The sequence below is a fragment of the Malurus melanocephalus genome, unplaced genomic scaffold (genome assembly GCF_030028575.1).
Source record: "Malurus melanocephalus ecotype Western Australia unplaced genomic scaffold, MMel_1.1 scaffold_29, whole genome shotgun sequence".
Classification (NCBI taxonomy): Eukaryota; Metazoa; Chordata; class Aves; order Passeriformes; family Maluridae; genus Malurus; species Malurus melanocephalus.
This window is the reverse complement of record NW_026623261.1, coordinates 46,357-66,037: the sequence shown is the minus strand read 5'-3', so window position 1 is coordinate 66,037 and position 19,681 is coordinate 46,357. Positions and strand designations below refer to the sequence as shown.

The following is a 19,681-nucleotide window of genomic DNA, read 5'->3' as shown; positions in this document are numbered from 1 at the left end:
GCTGTGCAGCAGTAGCTGGAATATCTCGGTGTTATCAGCACTGTTTTCATCACAGATCCAAAGCACAGCTGCACACAAGATGCTCTGAAGAAAATTAACTCTGTCCCAGCCAAAATCAGAACRCCAGTTGACTGTATAAGTCATATTCTTTTATATCATGTATCATAAATGAAATCTGAAAAATCCAAACAATTGAGAGTTTGACAAAACCCTKCCAAGTGTAGTTTTTGTAATTAAAGTGAGCGCTTCTACTTCTGTAACTTTTCAGCAATTAATCGTGATGGGAATAAAGAACAAAAAGCACATTTCATGCACATAATTCTTTAATCTCCTGTGTTTTACAGAAGATTTCTGAGGCTGTTCCTGGCCTGGACTGTTCACTCTGTGCTACTTAGGGATGGATTTTTTTTCTCCCCTGACTTTTCTTCTAAATAYATAAAATATGTCCCAAGTCTGAACAGGTCAGGTTCACAGTTGGAGYGGTATCAAAGTTTGTTATAGTCTGCAGCTGAATGTCCTATTTATTCTTTCTTTTAAAATCATTATAAAGGATTTTAAAGGAGATGAATGCTTACCATTCACAGGGATTCCATCTGGTTTTCAAAAGCATTCATCAGTTGATGTTCCAAATGACATGACACGGGTTTTGCTAGAACTTAGACTTCAATACTAGACAGCAGTTGTAATGGAGTTTTCTACACGTGGATTTCCACTACAAAAGAAAATCCAAAACCAAACAAAACAAAAAAARTTTTGATAAAATTGTTAAAATTGCTCCAGTCCAAAATTCTTTAGAGTTGCAGTTCAAAAAAAGAACATTGCCTCAATGTAAAGCATATTACCACAGTTTATTTAATGATAACATTCAAGAGCAGATGTAACTTGTTTACTGTTTGAACAGCTTAACTCCTCACATTCTCCCTCTTTTACATCAGCAGTTGTTTTTGGCAGCCGTTTGCAACTGCTTACAGCTGTTTAAAGTTCCTGTGGATTTTCTTTCTACTGGTCACAGTTCTGTACTGGCAGTAATTTGTCTGTAATTCTTCAGCAGACTCCACAGTACAGCTCATTCAGGAAAAAAAAAATATAATGGGATGTGCCATGATTTTTTAGGATAATCATATCATGAATAAGGGAAATCATAAAATCTAGGTAGGGAAGTGGGATGGGTGTTGTTTGGGTGAGGTTTTTTGTAATATTGTGTGGTTTGGCATTCTTAGAAGCCTTTTAGTTAAATCTGAGTATCAGAATGCTTTTTATTATAATTTGCAAGRAAACAAAACTTTCCTTTTTTTGTTATTTATTCAAAATTACTAGTCTCATTCATGATCATTGTCTAAAAAGAGGTGTACTACTTTGAAAAGTAGTAAAGAAAAGATATACTTTCGAGATAGTGTCATCTCATTTCAGTGCTTTATTAGAAARTAGCATAATCTGGATTTTAATGTTGTGTCTTTTGAGTTACTTTGAAGAATGTGTTTAACAGGCCAGCACATTTCATCCTTTAAGCAGAGAGATGGTCATGTTTAACTCAGTAATGTCATGGTATTTTACTTCTGCTTGATCAGAACTCAGACTTACATGACTTTCCTAACTGCTTTGCAGCTAGAGTTGCCACTGGCACCCACATGAAATACCTTTTTGCTGTTTTAAGAGATGGAATCTCACTTCTAAATATGCTTAGAAGAGTCAGTGGCACACTRACCATCATTATTGTGTTAAAGTATTCCAGGCCTTGCATTTTGTCTGAGCCCCTCAGAGGCTGTGATAGGCATAGCTGTTGCTGAAACCACAGCCCAGTGCAATGTTTCCACTTGTGTAAGACAGTTACAAAAAGACAATAAAAACTTGAAATTACAAATACGCTTTCAAGGTAATCAAATTTCTTATTATTCAGTGATTTATTAATAACTATTGCCCTGACAATGAGCAGTCKGTTTACAAGTATGCAAGATGATGTCTTTGAGAAATTGTTTCTTGTCCAAAAATGACAAGCATGAGAATTACAGGAGCCATAAAAAACCAGTGACTTGAATAGGCAAGTTAAGTTTAGAGTGAAATTGAAAAGAGAAAAATGACAAAAGCAAGTTAATCAAAACTGAAGAGATGAAGCCCTATTTAGCTTAAGCTGTAGGGTATAGTTGTCAATGATACAATAGTATTTGCTAAACAGTTTGTTAAACTGACATTTGCCTGTATTCTTAGGGGGAATGAATTAGTTGAGATAAAATTTGACATGCATAGCCCTTGACATTTTAATGCAAGTTTAAGCACTGAATTTCAAGCAGCTCTTGTACTCATTAGCGAGGCACAGAAGGGAGTTGTGCTTTCACTTACTAAACCACTAATTTATTAAGATAGTGAGATGTTTATTARAAATTACTGGCAAAGTTTGTCAAATACACCATTTCTTATGTACAATTATTATAAATATGTATTTATGAAGAAAAATTGGATGCTGAATTCTGGCATATGCTTCCCTCTACTATTCTAGTTGTGAAATCAACTCTAATGATAGATTAGGTCTTGCACTAAGAAAACTCACAGAAATTTTGTCTTTGGGGATTAAATATATGATACCAAGAGATTAATTAATCAGCGGTAATTTTCTGTCTCCTGCAAATGAGCTATTTGCAACAGATAATTAAAGCTGGTATTGGATAGGAGAATTACGAGAGCTGCTGAATCACCTGTTGAAAAATTTATTTTCAGCATTGTTCATCTTCATCTTGACACGCTTGCATAACTTGAGAATGTAAATCATGGAGTACTTTTCCCATTAGATCATTTTAATGCTGACATTTTTCTCCACTGCCGATTATCAAGTTGCAAGGCCTTTTGGGCAGGATAGAAACTTTTCTTTCCTRTATGCTGCTGTCTGAGATTAGATTTTAGTGAGAAACTGACCTTTCATGACAATAGTTCAGGGTCAGACTACTGCCATACACAGAGTGCCAAGCTCAAAGCTCAGAGTCTTGAGATGAAGTACTAAATAAACTACTGAGTACTTGAACAAAGTGAGTTCTTTACCACTACTAGCCAAAAATTATTGTAGGATTATGTTCCCACTCCATCCTTGCAACAAATTACACTAAGTAGCTTTTTCTTTTTATGAAAGAATTAAGTCTTCCCGTTTATCATCAGTGAAAAGCATACTGGTTAGTGATGCTGTTTGCTTGAAAAGAAAGTGAGCATAAAAGCTCCGTGCCACACAGCCACACAGCTGGGGTTTTTTATATCCTACAAACAGCTTGAGATTGATTGCACTCAAATTGCTTGGCAAAGTAATGGGCTTCAAATACCAAAGCTCTAAGTAGAAAAATACACCACATGGAGTCATGCATGGCTATTCTAAATTTGTATGAGAACATGGTACATACTTAAAAGTCCTAAAAACTTTGTAAAAATGTGTTAATTTTAAGTAATTCAGCAGTTGATAATATACATTAATGCCAAGTGGCAACATTTTTTACTATTGCATTAAGTAAAACAGAGACAGCTAACATGATGCATGTTTGCATATCAGTTCATGCCAGAAACATGCACAGAAAGAGGGGAGGAAAGAGAGGTTTTATGTGCTCAACCATGGTGGTGAGGCCCTGTCTGGGCACAGTCCTCAGCACTGGCTGGCATGACTGCCCCAGTACAGCAGGGCCTTTAGCTCAGGCTGAGTTCCAGAGCCAGGATGGAGATTTTAACCTCTGAGACTGCAGGAACTGTCTGGGACCTTGCAGAGGTTGACAGAGTGTCCTTGCCTGCAGCATGTGCAATGTGTTTGGGTATTTATGTCACCAAGTAAAGGACTGCAGAAGGATGTCAGTAGACATCCAGTAGACTTTGCAGATCAGAGGAGACAAGAAAGTGAGTAACTAAGTTTTATCTGGAACTCTGAAGACTGAAGCCACAGCTGTATGAAATAAAGAGGCAGGCAGGGTCTGTTCCTGTTTGTTCAGAAATGGAGATTCTCATGAAGAGTTCTTCATTCTGTGAAGATTGCAAACTGGTGACTTCTGACACTGAGGGAGGGCCTCCTTCTTTGCCTGCAGGTGGGTGGCTACATGACAATTCACTGCCTGGTAGCACTGGGTTGGGAGCTCTGTTCGATGTGATGTGAGCCAGATGTGCCTTCATAACCCAGGAGCATTGGGAGGAAACCGAGTGACGGTAGGGGTGTGCACCAAGTGGAACACAAGTCAGCAAGGTGCCCCTTGCAAGCAATGAAAGCCTGGGCTGCATTAGTTAGACAGTCACCAGCAGGCTGATGAGAGCACACCTGAAGAACTGAGTCCAGTTCATAGCTGTCCAGTGCTAAATAGACATGGGCATGTTGGAGCAAGTCCAGGAAATGTTTGGAAAGATAAATAAGGACTTGGAAAGATGTTCCTGTAAGTAGAGGCTGAGAGGGCATTGTTTGCTTAGCCTTGAGAAGTCTCATAGATTTTGTCCAAGGTACATGCATGTACAAGGTATGTGGTGGGGTGCAGAGTGATTCTTGTCTCTGTTCTTAAGACCTATTACAAATAAAGTCTAAATAGGTCCTTGTTCATTTGTAGTTGAGGCTTGTCTATTGTCAAAAATGGCAAAAAGTTTCTTAGGCTACATCTGTCACCTACCAGTAGTAGAAACTCAATGAAACGTGTTGTGAAATTCTAGTCATGGGCTGGATGGTTTGATGGTCAGCTGACTGGGGCATGTTGCAAACCCTTTCAGGTGTCTTTGTTACAGAAGCARGGAATGGATGTACCCAAGTACTGTCCAGTATCCATACCCAGAAGCTGAGAAAGGTTACCTTGATGATTAATACCCTTAAAGGTTGTTGGAAATGTAGGCATGACAGAAACAAGAAGCTGTTYAGGAATGCTGGAGTGGTTTATAGAGGAGATTTAATATTTATTAATTTCATTATATATAATTTTATTACATATCTAAATCTAATATTTATTATTTTTATACATGTAATAATATAGGAAAGTCGGCAGAAATAAAATGGTCTATGAGGTCTCTGTGAACTAAAATTCAGCACCTGAACTGGGGCAGCAGATCTTCAGTGTTTTGTCAGCAACTGCCCAGAGGTGTGGAACTGAGTCTTGCTGAAGGAAGGCAAAAAATATAATACCAACCTTTTACAACCCTTTGGCAGACTCTCTAGGTGTCACAATAAAATGTAGTGCAAAAGAGTATTTCTTAAAAACCTGAATGYTCTCGGTGTAGCTAGTATTAAAGAATCCATGGTCTAGTCAAAAACAGAGCACAGATCTTGCTGCAAATAATTAACTTTTGAATAATGTAATTACACACACATGCATGCTAAATTTTAGAATGGTTTCAGAAATCATACAGCATGTTTAAAGCATAGACCAAGAAAAGATAATAGATAGAAAAATTAACTGATGTTATTTGTTAATGAGCATCATAGCTTTTCCTGCAAGTGAGGCAAAGAGGTAAGAAAATAAGCTCCAGCAAATGAAATGTTAAACTGCGATGAAGATGTGAAAAAGATTCTGAGTGACTTGAGTTGAAATAAACCTTTTTTCAAGCACATCAGATTCAGGAAGTCTGCCAGAGAATTGGTGGGCTGAGAGATGATCAAAGAGCGTTCAAGAAAGATAAGGTCATCGCTGGAAAACTAAATTAATGATTTGAAATCAGTTTTTTCTATAGAGACTGTCAGGAGGGTTTCTGCTCTGGAAACATTATTTACAGGAGAGGAGTTGGAGAAACAGTTGCAAACTAGGTTGTTAACTGAGGAGGTGCAGAAAAAATTGATAAATTGAATAATGAAAAGGAACTCAAGGCTAAACTAGGTGAATTATAACAGTTATTATTTAACTCCTCACTGTCACATATTCTCAGTAAGGAGAGGAGACTCACACTGAGGAGAGTGGAGTCTCAAATTAAACGCARTTTTTTTAGTAACATTCCTTAGGCAACCAAGGAAACCACAGATCTGTAAGCCGGATACCTGTACAAAGCTAATTAGTAGTAAAGAAATTGAATGAAAAATAGAGCTGGTATAAAGATACATTTCTTTTTTCCAATTTCAAAACTAGGAAATATTAAGTGAGTTTAGTATGAGGYACATCTAAAACAAGCAAAGGAAGGATCTCTTTCCTTATAACATGTAAATGAGGTGAGAAAGTTCTTARTAAGTGATAGTATAGATATTGAAAGATGACCTGGATTTAAGGTGAAACTGAGTTCATGGAAATCCTTTGAGGCTTACCAGATGTATAGAAACTACCTATAGCTCAGKAAATCCCTGAGGAAGTATGTATGCTTGCTTTCCTCTTACTGTTAGCAWGCTGGTTTGGATGCTGTATGGGGCAGACTGCCAAGCTAGATAGATCTTTTGGTTCTGACATGGTCCAGAGATTCCAATGCACTTSAGATGTCCTTTGAATATATTTGGTAGTGTCCCTGTTGTTCAGCATTCTTGCAGGTAATCTAAAAATCAGAAAACTCTGTAGTAGCAGCATTTTTTTGGTAATGCAAAATTTAAGATAATTCAGTCTATTAGCAGCTTATGATACTACATGAAGAACACTATATGAAAATGAATGTTGCTAAAAGCAAAGTAATACATGTAAGAAGAAAAAAGAMTTATGCATGAATGCTGATAGGCTAGTTTTGGACTAAATTCATTTCAGAATAGAGAGCTTGTAACATTATCCAGAGTTCTCAGATAAGAAAAAGTTGATTTATCATCATAATGAATTTTAAAAATTAAAAGATGTTGGCTGCTCACAATTTTCTCAAATGAAAAATTAGAATACTGCTGATTAAATAATCATGAGTTTCAAGTTTAAAAAGAAACAAATAAACAAACAAACAACCCAACCAGAGCCAGTTATTTTTGTGGTTTTGTTTGTTTTTTTTAAGAAGCAATTTCCTCCCACTGGGACAAGTGTATGTAGTGAGGAAAAACATAATGGTTGAAAAAGGAAGTAGGGCTATAACACAGGAAAGGGCAATTGGTAGACATTAAACACTGTGACTCAGGTTCATGCTGTATCTCAGGAAGCCTTTGGACTGATTAGTCAGAGGAAGTGATGATATTGTATTAGAGGGATCAGTCTCTAAATCCTCTCTTTCTTATAATTATTCATTACTACTTTCTTCTGGCCTCTCTTGGAGATCCCTAAAGGTTCTATTTGTTGGACTATAATCCTGGACAAATTCCTTGTTAGGGAAAAGTTTTCTGTGGTTGAAATATGAATATCTTTCCTTTAGAATCCAAAATGGTGATTATTTCAGTCTTGGAAATAGTAAATTAAAGTTGTCTATAAAACTTGAACAAAATTTGAAATTGTTCCCAACATGGGGACTTGAATTATCCAAATTGTAGCACCCCAGTAGGTGGATTACAGTATTAATATTTTCCTGGAAGACTCATCTTTGGATCTTTGTTGTAGAACTGTGTATGGTTTATAATGCAGTATGTGAACAGCTAGTGCAGTCTGTCAGCAGCGTGTGGAAATGATGTCTTTACTTGAAGTTCTGTGATGATCTTATAGTAGTAGGTAGTGGTAGATGGATAGTGAGGATTGTGTTCATTGGAACAGTTTTCACATCCAGTTCAGTAATATTTGGAGGGTAGGGGCCACATTAGTCCTTGACTGAAAATGTGCCATCCTGGGAGCAGTGTCTTACAAAAAGGTGCAAGATAGTGGGGGGAGATGAAGAGTAAGTGTCCTCTGGAAAAGCTTAGTGATGTCTCATTGGGAGAGTCATATTGAAAACATTGCAAAACATTTTAATCCTATTAAAACTTCTTTAAATTAAGATTCTTACTGTCTTTTTCCTGATTAATGACAGATGTTCCTAAAGTATTGTTAATTTCTTCCTTATTCTCATTTCAAGGAGTAGGATCAACTTCGTTTGACAGTTTTCAAGTTGATTCTAAATGTTTCTAGGAAGAAATTAATGATTTCATCACATATGTTTATAGAAGGAGAAATAACTTAGAGTGATTAATTTTGCCATTGTAAAATTTTCACTTCAGAGTCATTTTGATGAAACTATCCAGTTTGAATTTTCTGGTCTCAATGTCATTTTGGTGTAGATACTTGAGCAGGTGCAGCATTTCATGCAGGACATAGCTGCATTTCAGTAATTGTGATAAATTAATTGTTTCTTCTTTTAAAATGAAAGGAYGAAGTATTTAAACAGAAAGTTTAAAAAAAAACAAATGAAAGCGATCATGTCTACTGGACTAGCCTTGCTAAATAGATGAGCTGTGGCAGATAAATCCTTTCAAAAAGAGTGTCTATTTTAAAATGGATGCCTCTTGTTTTATTTTGTTAATTTACATTCCATAGAACTACCATTCGAAGGAAGTGTTTTTTCCTTAGTGTCTAAAGACTAAATTTGTTGGTTTTAAAAAAATCGAAAGTTATGACTGCTGTTCGTCAGCTGTGCCATTTGTGATCAAGTTGTGTCTGTGATTAATACTTGTAACTTTCTGTGGGCACTTGCTAATTCTGCTCCATRGGATTTCACCTGCATTTTTCTCCACCCACACCCAAACACTTAATTTTTCTCTTTTTGAAGAGATAGTCAGATTGCCATGCTGCTTATTGCCACGGTGCTTTTTTTCTGTTAGATTGAGCAAGGCACTGSTTTAGATTTATTTCTTCTTCATCTATGGAATATGAAAGTTCAGTGTTTACTATTCTATTGCTTTAAAGCATAACCCATCATGTTTGCTAGCTGTATAAAAGACATCTCTTGGACCCTGTTTTAAAGGAAGGCAGTGATGGTGTGAAAAAATACTCAGAAGAAATGTTTCCTTGCTCACCAGTAAATATTATGCAAAAAGTCTTTAGGCATGTGTTTTTACTAAAATTCCCCTTATTTTGGAAAGATCTCTGAGTTTCCACTTGACTTATTAACACCATCTTCAGGTTTCTTTGCAGTTTACTCTCCACATATGTTCTCTGTGTTTTCACCAGGGACTTGAGCAGTTCTCGGGTCATGTGCCTTTGTCCAGTTTGTAGCCAGACATTTCTTATTCAGGACCTCCTTCTTGCTTCCTCCAGGGTTTTCATTATAATCTTCTGTTTGCACCATGTCTTTTTCATAGCATTCGATTCTGTTTGTTTCCAGCCAAYTGTGTCCTTGTAGTCAGGAGCAGCACTGAGTCAGAGCTCAGAGATGGTTTTGTTATGATCTGAGGAGGCGGTAGCGATGTTCCAGGAGATAACATGTCAGAAACCTGGAGATGCTGATTCATACACATGCAAGATATAATTGATGGCTGCTCCTGGCAAGGTGGTTCCCAGTGATGTGCTGTACCTGTAGATAGAGTAGAGCAGAATGCTGGACATGATGAGGTTTCAGGTTTCCCTCTTGGTTGTAAAAAATCACAGAACAGTTAGGGTTGGAAGGGACCTTTGCAGATCATCAAGTCCAACCCYCCTGCCGAGGCACAGTCATCTAGAGTAGGTTACACAGGAACACATCCAGGTGGGTTTTAAAAGTCTCCAGAGAGGGAGACTCCATGACCTCCCAGAGCAGCCTCTTCCAGTCCTCTGTCAAAGTAACAAAGTTGTTGTTTTTTTTTTAATATTGAGGTGAAACTTCTTGTGTTTAGAGACATTGCTCCTCATCCTGTCTCTGGACACTGTGGAAAAGAGTCTGGCACCATCCTCTTGACACCCACCTTTGAGATAAGTTGAYAGTATTACACAGCCAATGCAAGACAACAGTTGTTGAGTAGGGCTATCCAGCACCTCCAAAAACTCCAGGAAACGAGAGCTACTGCTTTCTTGGGAGGAGGAGATTTACAGTCTCTTTCCTCAGTGTGAGGTAACCACTGCTGAGTGAATGCCAGCTGGTGTTTGGAGTGCAGATGTTTGCCTAGAACAGCAGTGAAATGACTATGTTCAGTGACAGAAAATGCTGTGTGGCCTGACSTCTCACTCAGAGCACTGAGGTATGAGACAACACATGTTCATTGCAAAGAATAAGTAATTCTCTTATTTGTTCTAATGTTCTGCACATTTGGCTTAGCATCTGAAAGTGTACCAGCCTGTAATAAAAATGCCCCAATTAAAATTTAACACTTGAGAATACAGGAAAATTAATGGTTTCTTTCTTCCCTACTTCTAGGTGCTCATTAACAGTATTTTGCTACACCTGACATGCTTCTTCTTGTAGGCCTTTTCCAAGAACAGTTCTGTAGCAGCCCATCTGCTTTATTTAGTTGATTCACAGCTAATGTGTGCCATGATCAGCTGCAATGAGGTGGGGAAGATCTCTTACCTTTGTTGCCTTGCCCTTGATGCTCTAGTTGGGTTCAGAGAGTCTCTTTATGAAGGATCCACAGAACACACTGTAAGATTTCTAGACTTTAGGATAGGGCAGGTAGAGGAAAGGGGAGTTAATCTTTGCAGAAACCCCAGTGTAGGCAGAGAGGGGTAACGTCTTTGGAAAAAGAAATGCTAAACAAAGTTCTCAGAAGTGATAATGACTTTCCTCAGGGACCAGGTGAAAACAATTGCAACCCAGGAATTTGTTTCACCTTGCTGAGAACAAGACTCTAAGCAGAAAATGTATTGTGTAAAGAGACAGTGGGAAAGAAGAGGTGCTTATGAATGCTGATTTTGTCTCATCTAGCTATTGCAGTTTTCAGTATTTCAAAAGTTACCTTATCCTGTGTTTCAAATACACCAAGTTCAAAGGCCTTTTGATGATGATCGCTCTAAGGGGTGCAAACTGACCCCTGTTGAATTTTGAATCCCATTCCAAGTATACATTCCCTTAACTCAAAATTTCTGAGCTCACTGGTTGTATGATTACCTATTTTCAGACTAAGAGAGTAGAAATAAATTGCCTGCAGCATGCACACTCTTACAGGGCCAGGGTACCCATATGCAGTTTGTGCTGCAATCTTTTTGTAGCTGATAACTTTCCTTTGCTCAAAATGTTTTKATTATAAAGACTCTTCATAGCTGAGGTCTGTTGAGACATAGAATATTTTGGGGAGAATTTACTTTCAAAGAGAGTACATTTACAAATGCATTCACTCAATGCCTGTAATGATATTTGTTGGCCTAATTATGACAACATTGATGTAATATAATTCCTTGCTGCTTTAATAATTTTTCAGATTCACACTTCTCTAATTAATGGACGACCTAGTGCTGATGATCCATCGCGTGAATTACTGGAGTTCACCTCCGCTCGCTTTATTCGCCTGAGATTCCAGAGGATACGGACACTAAATGCTGATTTAATGATGTTTGCACACAAAGATCCAGCTGAAATTGATCCCATTGTTACAAGGAGGGTAAGTTCTGGCCAGACAGTAGAAAGGCAGTGTAGAAGTTCTGTTACACTTGTAAATGCTGTACCTGCCTTTGTTTGCCATAGGAAATTYTGGGAGCTGATGACCTGTTGTTACCTTTCAGAATCCTCGTGTTGGAGAATTCCCTGTTCACTCTATTTTTGTTATCTTCTGTAGAGTAGAATTAACAATTTTACCTTTTCTGCTTGATTTATTAATATAAACACACAGCCCCTTTGACTGCCGACATTTGGATGTAAGTGTATGGCAAGTGTTTGCTGTTAGTGTCTCTTGCCTCTTCTGCTACTCAGTCCTTTGCCACCTTTAACATGCTCTGAACACTCTGAGTAGAATTTTTATTGGTGCTATGAGAAGAAGTATGGCCTGAATGCAACACTTTTAGCATGTTTTCATATGATTGAGGGTAGCAGTAAACATTTTGTGTTCTGCTTTAGCTTAAAAGAAAGGACACAACATTTAAACTCACACCATAGTCCAGTTTTCTCCACCGTGCCTTGTATGTGTACACCCATCTCTTCTTTCTGCAATCTTTATTTCCTTTCTGAGCCTATCTCCCTGTTGTCCTGCTGATCAAATGTTGTGTGTCATTCTTGCCTTCCTCTAGCTTTTCTGCTAAACATTATCAAAAACTGGTTTGGGGGAACATATAATTTTCCATGCTTTTTTTATATTTCTGCTCACTTCCTGTTGGTCATTGTATTTTTGCTTTGGAAAGTTTAGTTTATACATTTGGGACTATAATAAATCCTTTTATGAAGAAAATTAGCTTATTCTCTTCTCCATTTCTGGTTTCCATTTCCATGTCTAAATAGAGAGTGCTGGCTATTTCTGGAAGTTTGGAAGAAGCCATTTTGTTTTGAGGTGTAAACCAGAAACCCTTACAGCTGAGTATAGTTATTGACACTTCACTAATTATGTATTTCTGTAAAAGTGGACATTTAATAATCTGGTTCTAAGTGAATAGAAATACAAAGTCGAATTCACACTTGAAAAAATCACTGTATACTCATGAAAATTGAGTGCACGACAATACACTGATTTCCCAAACCAGCAAAGAGCGGTAACTTCTGTGTGACGTCTCTCCCTGAGGYTGTCTTCAAAGGATCAGGGAGTAACAGAATGCCATCATTGTCAGGAAAAAAGGGTAGCCACAAATTATACATTTACATACAAATTATACATTTTCTTTGTTGGAAGGTTAACTATGAGTGGTAAGAATTCTCATTTAGTTTGATAATAAAGAGGTGGAACACAATAATAGCAAAATTTGCAAATAGCATATTTTTTGTTTGATTAGCCAGTTGTTWRCATGTTGCRGAMCCCTTGCCAAAACAGAAGAAAATGGATGAGATTCAGTTTTCACAGACRTTGTAATATAAGATTATGAATATCGTTCTGTCCWTYTTTCTGTCTAAAGCTCTTAATTCTYACCAAAAGAAAAAGAGAAATGGTYMAATGGCAGAAAAACAGGTGAAAAGTACTTTAATATCAGTAATAAAGACTATTCCATCACCATTCAAAAGGCCAATAGTGAAAAACAGTTCTTTTCATAGTGCAATGAATGCCCAAGTTAGAGCCAGCTAACATGAACAAAGGTGTTTTATAGGTTTTTTCCTAGCTTTTCTCTTCTTTCCATCACCATGCCTTTTCCTTTTCATATTTTCTGAAGAGAATAAATTCTGTAGCATTTGACTTTTCATTATCCAGTGTGCATATAGCCTTTTCCTACTCTGGTGTTTTTCTGTGCTGTGTATAAATTGACATGGCTTTTGTGACTTCAAACAAATGGAACTGTGCCAATTTACACCCTTTCTTTCACTCAGCCTGAATCTGTTGATCAAGACATGGCTTGGATTACACTGTCTGCTATATTTGTAATAGATCAAAAAAGAAATAAAACAGGACCTGACAGTTTTGTCACCAGAAATGAATTCTGCAGTTTGGCACCTGCATTTTAGAATCCACTTAGCAATTCAATTTCTGTTTTGTCTTACAGTATTACTATTCTATAAAAGACATCTCCGTTGGAGGCATGTGTATATGTTCAGGCCATGCGAAGGCTTGTCCGCTGGATCCAATGACCAATGTATGTATTCTTTTTTTTTTTAATGTGCCTTATTTATAGGGTGGAACATGAGCAAAAAAAACCCTGAAGCTGATATTCTTTAGAGTCCCGTGAATTTATTCACCTAGAAGAACAGTGAGAAGCAGTGCCAGGATGAAACAGTGCTAGCGACCAGAATAATAAACATTCATCCAGTGTCAGCAGAGGCTTTACTGAAATGAAAGAATGGGTTTGAGATAATTCATATTGAAAGTTTCCTAGGAAAAATAGAAATCTGGGTTACATTATGTAGCTGTAGAAATGAGCACTAACAGTCAGTCTTTMTTTTCCTTCTTGATATTAATCAAGATATTTCCTAAATGATTGTCAAATATTTAATTGATACTTGCGAACAAATGATGTATTGGTGTATTGACTATGCAGGAAATAGTAATTGAAAGATCAGTTAAGCTAATCTAGAAAATCATGAGCTGTTTATAATATCCTCCAACTTTTAACTCTCTCTTTTTGCACATAACCAATACAATAAAAACATAACCAATGTAATTGATATAGAAATATAATTTGTTACTGATTGTCCAGCTCTATGCACTCATTATCACAAATACTGAATTCCCCATCTACTAATAGTACCTGCCACTGTGTGTCATCTCTTCATGTACTATTCACTGAAGTAGGAGGTTTGTAGGATTTAACTGAAAATCTTATTAGTATGTGACATTGAGTGATTGTGCAGGAAATCGTTTAAAAAAAAGGATGAAATCTTACAGAGAATGCTTTAGAGTTCTAAGTAATTTTTATGGATCCTTGTAAAAATTGAGCAAACTCCTTGGTTTTAACCCTTCCTGAGAGTTTTCTGTCATGGTATGTACAGCAAGTGTTGAACTATTGTTTCAGATGCCCTTAGTGGTCAAACTGCAGCATTGTCTCAGTGCCATCCATTAGAATTGGGCCTGCCTTGGAAAATAAGTGCTGCTGCTGCGATTAATACATWCTTCAGATAATCTGGCTACTAGATAAAATAAAGTCATTTTGACATGTGTGGTGTCCTGTTTTGCAGGATGTCAAATATGTATTTGTTGTCTGACCAGTATAAAAAATAGCATAAGTAAAACAGCTGAARCCAGAAGAGATTTGGAGGTTTAGCTCTACACGGATATTCTTTAGACCGAGCCATGCCAAAACAGGCTTATAAATATTATGACTGTACTTGTTAGCAGAAAGAATCTTTCCCATAGCATTACAGGGAATAAACTTGCTGGAATTTACTGCCATGCTTTTCTGAAGCAGTCTGTGAATTAGCCTTGTTTTGCAAGATTTATGCTTTGTACTGTGAGCYATAGAAATTCTCTAGCTTGCTGCTTTGACCTTGTACGGCCTCACAAGGACCACAGAGAATCCCCTTCACTAAATAACTAACAGCAAGGAAATTTTTACTTCACGTTTCTCCAAACCACAGTGTCTTTTACYGTTTTCAAACTGCTTGTGTGGCTCAGGGATTTTGGGTGTTCCTTACAGCAATATTTTCCTGCTGGGACTAAGGTGGTCTTGTGGGGAACTTTTAAGCGGGACTGAAAGGCTGGACTTGTGCTCATCTATCATTATTTGAAACACTCCTGCTATCCCTCCCATAGAATTAGTTACACWGGTGGAAGATTACATGATAAGTTGAGTCATCCAGTAAAGAATAATTCCAAAGTAATAAAAAAGGCAATTTGTATCGGATTGGCCAACAGAATTGGTTTCGTTCTGCAGCAGCAGAATTGCTGCATCTTAGGGCAGGGTGGAGAATGGCTTGCTCCTTCTGGGGTCAGATCAGTTTTYCTGTGTCTAAAGGCTACCAGTACTTTGGCTTATTTGTTTTATTGGGGATTTTTTCCATCCTCCTTTCTTTATCCAGTTGAAATTAAATTCCCTGTGTTCTTAGATTCTCCATAGATTATCTGGCCAACTATCATCCTTTGCTTCGTGGCTGTTTTCTTCAAATAGAGCTATGGAAGTTAAACACGCTTGGTGAATGCAGGTTACATAAACAAATAAAAATGAACAAGCAAAGGAATTACAGAGTAGAGCCATTCTTAATGTTTTCATAATTTGAACTGGAATGCATTGTATGTACATGGACAGATTCTTCAAATCATCACGTTGTGTAAATATTTGTTTTTCTTTTACATTAGAARTCCATCTGTCAGTGTGAGCACAACACATGCGGGGAGACATGTGATCAGTGTTGTCCTGGTTTCCATCAAAAGCCTTGGCATGCYGGCACTTTACTGCATAAGCATGAATGTGAACGTAAGTTGAAAGCAGTACAGAAGAGAAAATTTATTGCAACTGCTGCTGAAAACTGAAATTGGTCCTACATGATTTTGCAGCTGATTTTGTTTCTAACCACACTGGTTTATGAATAACATTCGATGTGATGTTATTCATTTAATTAGACTGACTCAAAATACTTAGCAAAAAAATTACATGTAGAATTGTGGTTTTATCAAACTCAGACTGTTTTATTGTAACATGGTGATATTTGGGTAATACAGTATTTTTAAAAATTGCCTAGTTAGTTTTTATAACTGTGATGTTTTTGTTTTGCTAAAATAACAGGACTATATCCCAGTAAGTAAAAAAAATGTTTTACAGATTTTTCATTKTATTAAACTTTACTGGCATGTTTTTGTATAGATGGCACTTTTATATGTCATAATGTTCATCCTTGCTAAAGCAAAATACTTTTATATATCAAAATTCATGTTGAGTGTCTGATTTCTTTTAACAGAAAATGCAATGTATCTAGTTTTCCAACATCGAATGAAAACATATCTTGAAATACCAACTTCCCACAGGGTGGGAATTTAATTTTCAGATTTATTGTGTTAAGGGTTGCTATGATTGAACTTTAACATCTTACTTTCAGAGGTCACATACCACTTATATTTCTGAACATACTAAAATTAATGCTCCATTACACTAAGTGTTTATACATTTGTAGGATTCAGCTATAATTTTACCATGAGTGATTAAAAGTAAATAAAAAGGAACAGATATGCCCATAATTAAAGTAGCCATTGCTTATCTGTGTCCTGTAAACTTTGGCCAGTAAAGTCTTTGTTTTAGCTGGGACTGTGTCTGCACTGAGAATGCATTCTGGAATTAAATCAGGGTACATTTAATTTCATGCTTAATTTTTGAAACACGCATGCCCTGTTCAACTTTCAGTGAATTGTTGTACTGTCATGGTGAAAACAGTTTCCTGGGATCTGGTTCAAATGTAAGGAGAATGACTCCCCACACTGTTGACAAGCATTGAATTTCTCTTTATGTTGACATGAATGTATTAATACCATGGGGAAAGGGACAGCGAGCTACCTCATTTTCACTGCAACAGATTACTAGATTATCTTTCCTGCTTTTGGACCTGAAGTCCAGAGTTCAGATATAAATGTAAAAAGATTTAAGATTGGGAATCCCTTTGTTCTGCCACAGTTCTTACATGCATATGTGCAAGTCAGTAATGTTTTTAGGGTTTTTCAGCTTTGATTTTGAATTTTTTTTAATTTACTCATACCGTTCTTCTACTTTCCTTGCAGCTCCTCTTGTATTTTAACTTACACGGCCCTTTCATGAACCCTATGTGTATGCAACCACTAAAAGGTTTCTTGGCTATCAATTTAATCAGAAAATAAAAAAAATTGAACTAAAACAAACCAGTAACATCATAGTGTCAACTTCTGTACTCCACAAGACAAAATATTGAGGGGAAAAAATACAGCAGGCAGAATTTCGGACTGTGTTTATAACAGGACGATATCGCCTTTCATAAATGAAGCAGTAGATGAATGTTTTGACATGCTTTTGGTTACATATACACAAGAAGAATGATAAAGTGTTCAATGACTCTCTTTAATACCTCAGTAACCGTGGGGCATCTCCAGTGGGAAAATATTTGCTAACACTTTCCTTCTCTTTTAGCATGCAACTGTCACGGGAAGACCGAGGAGTGTTACTACGATGAGGACGTGGCAGCGAGAAATCAGAGCTTGAATATCCACGGAGAGTACGTTGGGGGCGGAGTGTGCGTGAATTGCACGGGCAACACCAGCGGCATAAACTGCGAGACCTGCCTCGACGGCTACTTCAGGCCAAAAGGGGTAAACGCCTCTTCTTCTCCTGTCCCTTCCCCTCAAAGCTCRGTGTTCAAACCATCACCTCGGCAGGGGAACTTGCGTTATTGAAAAGAGTTTGGGCTGCCATTTTGTGAAGGTTAACTTCTAAATCTGACAGTGCAGCAGTTGCTTTTCACAGCTGGAAATGTATAAAGTTAACGCTCAGAGAAATAGGAAAGTGAATTGTGTTGATATGAAGGAATGCTCTTGAGGTCAGGGCCTCCAGCTAGTATTTCAATTTAATTTAAAGGAGGATGTGGTCTTGTAAACAGAACTTTTGCCTCAGTAATGAATTTCAAGTTTTGTTATCAAAGTTCAAAGAAATATTGCTGTATTTGGTATTGATGAAAGACAGACTGTAATTTYTACTTTTTAAATGCAATGTGGAATTAATAACCACCGAAATTCTATASTGTTTCATGAATGTCTTTAAATTTCAGTGCAGTGGAAATTGCTTTTTGTATTTCATCATATAAGACTGTATTTTCATCTAAGTGGAAGCTGTCAAAAGATGAATCTTATATTAGGTTGTATTGTGAGTATGGCTCGTTCCTGTGCTTTAGACAGCTACACTATTAGTGTGTGTGTGTAAATTGCTTATATTTCATCTGTATATTTTCAGTGGGAAAATAATGGCCTGTAGTCTGATTGGTGTTCAGCCCTCAAACATAGAAAACATCAGCAAATAGCAGTTATTACATTTTCCCTGATAGACTGGATTTAGCCTTAGAACTTGAGAAAAGGAATACGGAAAACCAATTTCTTCAGCAGTGGGGCACTTACTTTATTTTTTCCTCTGAATCAAGTTACCATCCAACTAAAAGAGATTTAATAGATACATATGTGTGTCTGTGTGTATAGAGTGTATAGAGTATCTGTATGTACCAAGTTCAGGCAGAACTTCTATTTTATATTCCTAGTGTAATATTAGACTAAGGTTTAAGCTTGGTTGAGGTCACCTTTCCAGAACAAAAGGAAATTGTTTCATTGTTTAATGTTCACTTTTCCTAACTTACCTTTTTGTTCACTTACTGAATAATTAGTTAGTTTTTTGGATCATGTTGACCAGAACAACTGATCTACTTGTCAGTATTACTTTAGGTAGTAAATGCTTAAAATCTACCTCATTACATTTATTGGTGTTAATTATGAAAGGTTCTGTTACAATATCTACACCTGTTTTAGTATTTTTTTAGTTGAAAATGTTTTTGTATCTAAGTTTCTAAATAAAAATGCAGATGTAACTTTAATAGAAACAAGAACCTAGAATCATTTGTGTTGGAAAGGACCTCCAACACTTGAGTCCAACCCTTAACCTCACTTTGCCAAGTCCACCACTGAGCAATGTCCTTAAGTGTCACATCTATCCATCTTTTAAATGCCTTCAGGCATTGAAGACCCATTGACAACACTTTCTGTGAAGAAATTTTTCCTAATATGCAACCTCTGGTGCAATTCTTGTCATAATCTGCATGGACTAAGTTTATCAGCTATCTCATTTTTATTAAAGTGTAAGCCACCTACACAGAAGCTGTCCTCTCTTACTTTTTATTTAAGACACAAAAGTTTCCAATTATTGAAGGTAAAGCTTTTTCTTCYAACATCTTTATTTTTATAGGTTTTGCCAGATAACCCAGATCCATGCCAGCCATGTTCCTGCGATCCAAATGGGTCTTTAAATGATACTTGTGTCAAGGATGAGAAACATACAGAAGGAGGTAAGATCCCTCAAATAWAGTGATGTTAAAGATGAAGTTCAGCAATGGTCAAAGAAAAGCTGAATCACATTTTTTTTGTTTTGGTTGGGTTTTTTGGGTTTGTTTGGGTTTGGTTTTTTTTTTTTTGTTGCTGTTGTTATTTTTTAGGGTTTTATGTTTGTTTGTTTCATTTTAGTTTACTCATGCAAATAGTAATCCAGCTGCATTGATTTGATTTTTTTTTTATTTGCTGAGGCTTCTTTCAGATTCATGTCTGGGAAATTTGGATATGTTTGGAATAATATTCCACAGTGGTAAATATTGAAGAATTTGGTGTTAAAGAGCTTTCTTCTTTTACCACAGAGATTAAAAATCATGCAAGAATGATGTTTTAATATCTTTYCCTATCTAAGCATATTTCCATTTGAAATCTACAAAGAGAATTCTG

The 19,681-nt window shown here is 36.8% G+C and overlaps 1 protein-coding gene across 1 annotated transcript in view; it reads left to right on the top strand.

Annotated features, from left to right (window-relative positions):
• LOC130572122 (laminin subunit alpha-2-like) overlaps window positions 1-19,681 on the top strand; it is a gene marked incomplete at its 3' end in the record, with an annotated part of 148,196 nt that overhangs the window by 115,132 nt on the left and 13,383 nt on the right. Inside the window, exons 6-10 of the mRNA XM_057363573.1 lie at window positions 11,111-11,290; window positions 13,305-13,394; window positions 15,551-15,668; window positions 17,343-17,521; window positions 19,155-19,254. Of these exons, the coding sequence (XP_057219556.1) occupies window positions 11,111-11,290; window positions 13,305-13,394; window positions 15,551-15,668; window positions 17,343-17,521; window positions 19,155-19,254 (667 nt within the window). The remainder of the gene's footprint in view (window positions 1-11,110; window positions 11,291-13,304; window positions 13,395-15,550; window positions 15,669-17,342; window positions 17,522-19,154; window positions 19,255-19,681) is intronic.